The 4,034-nt window shown below is 33.4% G+C and overlaps 1 protein-coding gene across 1 annotated transcript; it reads left to right on the top strand.

The window, feature by feature from the left end:
• Nucleotides 1-735: 735 nt before the first annotated feature.
• On the top strand, nt 736-2,650 carry LOC145069882 (uncharacterized). The gene is made up of 3 exons (XM_079016827.1): nt 736-1,352; nt 1,653-1,796; nt 2,508-2,650. Exons 1-2 carry the CDS (start codon nt 849-851, stop codon nt 1,773-1,775), a joined length of 627 nt encoding a protein of 208 aa, XP_078872953.1. The 5' UTR covers nt 736-848; the 3' UTR covers nt 1,776-1,796; nt 2,508-2,650.
• Nucleotides 2,651-4,034: the final 1,384 nt, after the last annotated feature.

Genomic DNA, 4,034 nt, shown 5'->3' with positions numbered 1-4,034 from the left:
TGTAGAGCTTGATGAAGAGCTATTTGACACTTCATGAGTAAATGATTGCTCGGGTGTACTTTGTGTATTTGGTGTTTGCGAAGCTTCGTATGACTGAGGTTTGTAGACTGTCCAGATCATTATCAAGACTTATCTCAAGGTGGTTTATGGGTGAAGAAGTAGGAACTTCTTCACCTTTCATCAGGATACCCTTCGAGAGTAAAAGCACCACATGGGTTTACGTTGAAACTTGTTTATTCTTCTAATAACTAACATTTATCTTCTTCAATCGATCATACTTGTTTGTTCGAATATTTTTATTGGGTCAAGTAAACGATAATCTTTATTTCCTATTTGAGTTCCCAAATGAACAAATGCCTCACATGGGTCATCAAGTTTACTCAAATGCCCATGGAGTATTTATGTATGAGCCAAGCATACAAACACTTTTAGATGCCCGAGATTTGGTTTTTTTTTTCGGACCTAGTTTCGTAAGAATATTTATTTTATAAACGGTGAATTCATACCCTCTGATCTTACTCTTAAATCTATATATTTATTCACGATAAGACGTGAACTCTTAACTAACTAATTGACTATGAACATCTTTCAAGTACCTCTTGAATTGTTAGCCCATATTGACACAATATTCTAATGCTTTATTTAATTATTTTGGTAGCGAGTAGGAAGGAAGAAACGGGTTTCGTTCCACTTCCAGTCAGTCGGATGGCCCAACTGGATTAGACTGATCGGGTCACCGCAAAATGTGTAGTTCTGGCTCAGCATAAGCTCCATAGTCTCTATAGTGGCATCTCTACAACCTCCATCGTAAAAAATAAAAATAAAAAAATCTCCACTTTCCCTTTCCCATGGAGGACAACGAGTGGGAGACAATTCAAGCATCCAGTTCCGCCACTCAATCGGATGAAGACGTCGGCGATGCGGTGGTGGTGGCCACACCAACCAATTTCCACGATGCCTCGGGTGTTGCTCCAAGCAATCACCAGGGGTTACTCGTTTTCACTCAACCACCACAAGATGACTACCTCCATGAACCAGTTCTGGAAACGCCCTCGCCACGGTCGTCGTATTCGTCGTCATCAAACCCTTCTTCCACTGAGATAGTCGAGGGTGAGTTGCCACAGCCACCCGAAACGAGAAACACGCAACTAAAGGCCAGTTTCAGGATTTTGAGCTCATGGGTTTTGAGGATTGCTTACGGGATCCGTGACAAAATTGGATTTTGGTCAATTGCGTCGGTGACGGCTTTTGCGACGGTGATGGTGTACGGAATGCAATGGCAGCGCCGGCGGATGTTAGCGGCGAAAGAGAGTAAGGATCAGCTGAAGCTTCTCATAAATCAGAAAGATGAGGTCAGTTTGGCAATCAGCTTTATATGCGTTCGGTGACTATTTCAATATCAATTAAAACATCTCATTGTAATTATATCGCGTTGTATATGCGGGTTATATTGCTTGATTTATGTAGATTGTAAGACTCGTGCATAACGGTTTGTCCTTTAATGGATATGGACGCCAGGTGTTTGATGAAATGCTTAGGAGAACAGATTATTATACTTCGCTTTTTGAGATTCTTCCTACAAGTATCACGTTTTTAGCTTTCATGACATTGATTTCTGCTTGTTATGATACTTTATTCCTCTATTCTTTCAGAAAATAAAACAACTTCTTCTCCAAATCGATCGAATGAATGAAGCCCTATTAGCTAGAAGAAGAGTTCCAGTGTTTCGGGTTGTGGTTGATAGTCCACTCATGATAGGTCCGAGGGCAAACTAGAAGGCAACTTGACACTTTCATGTAAGTGTTCTTCATATTGCAAATACATATTTGAAAAATTATTATAAGGTCAAGAATCGCATATATTTTACTACATATGTAGGGCCCTTACTTATTCTTAACTTTTTTACTTATAAAATACAAAGTATTTAGAAGTTTGGTTCAACAACCAATATCTAATCGAGTCTTTGATCTACAAGTTTTGTTGTTTAAGACTTTGACTAATAAGAAATATCTTCTTTGTTCGTAGTTACTTTCTAAAAGACACAAAAGTTATATGAAGTGTAGATTAAATGAGAATAGAAATCAAAAGGAAAATTACAAAAAAATAATACACATTATACTTTTTTGTATAATAATAAACAACATAGTAATTGTTTTGTTGTCAAAAGACATGGATATAAAACGCAACCCATTATCAAGTTTCTATGATATTATTTTTTATAAATTTCATGTTAAACTGTATTTGTTTTTATATTCAGTTTCTTTAAGCCACAAATGATTCACGTTTTTGGAAGATAGCTTAAGTATAAATGTTTCACAACTTACACATTATCAATGTTTATAGCTTAAAAACAAAGCAATAGAAAGTACAAAAGGTCGACAATATCTAAATTATTAGACAATAAAGGAAAACCCTTTATTGTGAAAATATAAATACACTGTATATTCAAAACATAAACATGTTAAACAACACCTTTTTATCGTTTTTATATTCTTGTGTTTCCTCAGATTGATTGAATGAATGAAGCCACATCAGCTCAACAAAGGGTGTTTGTTCACATTGCAAAGTACATATTTAAAAGAAGCATAATAATGCTAAGAGTTGCATATGGTTTATAGCACGTATATGTCATTGAGCTTTTGCATATCGACTGTTATGTTTGTGTTCTATGTAATCTAAGTTGTGGATTTGTGTAATGTTTGTAAATCACCTTTTATTTGTATATATGTGTATGTTATATGTACAAGTTTACAAGAGCAAGGAATTGCAGTGTTTATTTATGATCAGTGAACAGACTTAGGAAGTTAGGCTCAGTTTGTTAAGTACACAAAGGACAGGAAAAGAGATGACAAAATTGGGATTGGATGGTGGAGAAGAAGAGTATTTCTTGTGAAAATGACGGTTTATAAATATTAATAACTATGGAAGGTATTTCTCATGCATTAAAAGTGAAAATGTCGAACCCAGATTTTGATTTTGAATTTTTTGGAAAAATTGGCTAAAATAGGGTGAGCTTATAATCAAAATTTTGGATATATTGGTGGATCATGTGGAGTTCACATTCCTTAATTAATAATTCAACCTATGTATGAATACCGTGAATTTCAACCCAATCTCAGAGATGAAAAAAAAAAAAATCTGATGGGAATCCGAAACGAGCACTCATTTTGATTGGGAAATCCCCAAGTTCAGGATTGGGGAGATACTATTTATCTTCTATTCCAGTCCCAATATATATTAATATATAAAAATAATAAAAATATATATATTTATAATATAATTTAAAATATCTAAAACTTGATCTAAGTATCCCAACTATTAATAACTAATTGTATTTTTTTTATCTAGTTTCATATCTTGTATAATTTTTTTTTACCTTGGTTTATCTATTTTATCTTAAATATGATTGATAATTTGTTTTTCTATTTGATTTTTCATGTATGTATATATTTAAATTTGGTAGAAAATTTGTTTATAGCTTTTATGCAATCTATGTATATTTTTATGTTTTTTAATATCTTTAAACTTATGTTCGTAAAATTGAAATTTAGAGTTTTTTTTTACTTAAAGTTTCATAGAAAAAAAAATTTAATTTCTGATTTCCTATTAGGGATCCTCGGTCTCCGTTAGGGGTGAGGATGAAGATTCATTAATATTCTTTAATGAAGATAAGGATTGAAATGACAATTCACCGACAAGGTGAGGATTGGAATGAGGATTCGCGGACGGGAATAAGAATCCTTATATTTTCCGCCCCTGTTGTCATTTCTACTCAAGATAATCTATCTGAGACATGTGGTGGTGTTTATTTTTAGACTTAATGGATTGAATGAATTACACATTTAACTCAATTACATATGGTTGTTTCTTTTTGACAAATTATGCTAAAGGTGTTTCATTTTGACTAATTTGGACATAATGACTTAATGGATTAAATACATACCTAACTTAAGTTATTAAAGCACCTATCTTGTACCTATTTGCCTCTTTTATTTTTCCCAAACATAAAAATTGAAGGCCAAGGTTGAAATTTG

The sequence above is a fragment of the Lactuca serriola genome, chromosome 8 (genome assembly GCF_051521515.1).
Source record: "Lactuca serriola cultivar US96UC23 chromosome 8, Lser_US96UC23_V15, whole genome shotgun sequence".
Classification (NCBI taxonomy): Eukaryota; Viridiplantae; Streptophyta; class Magnoliopsida; order Asterales; family Asteraceae; genus Lactuca; species Lactuca serriola.
Note: the sequence above shows the minus strand (reverse complement) of the source record. Positions and strands in the feature narration are given on the sequence as shown.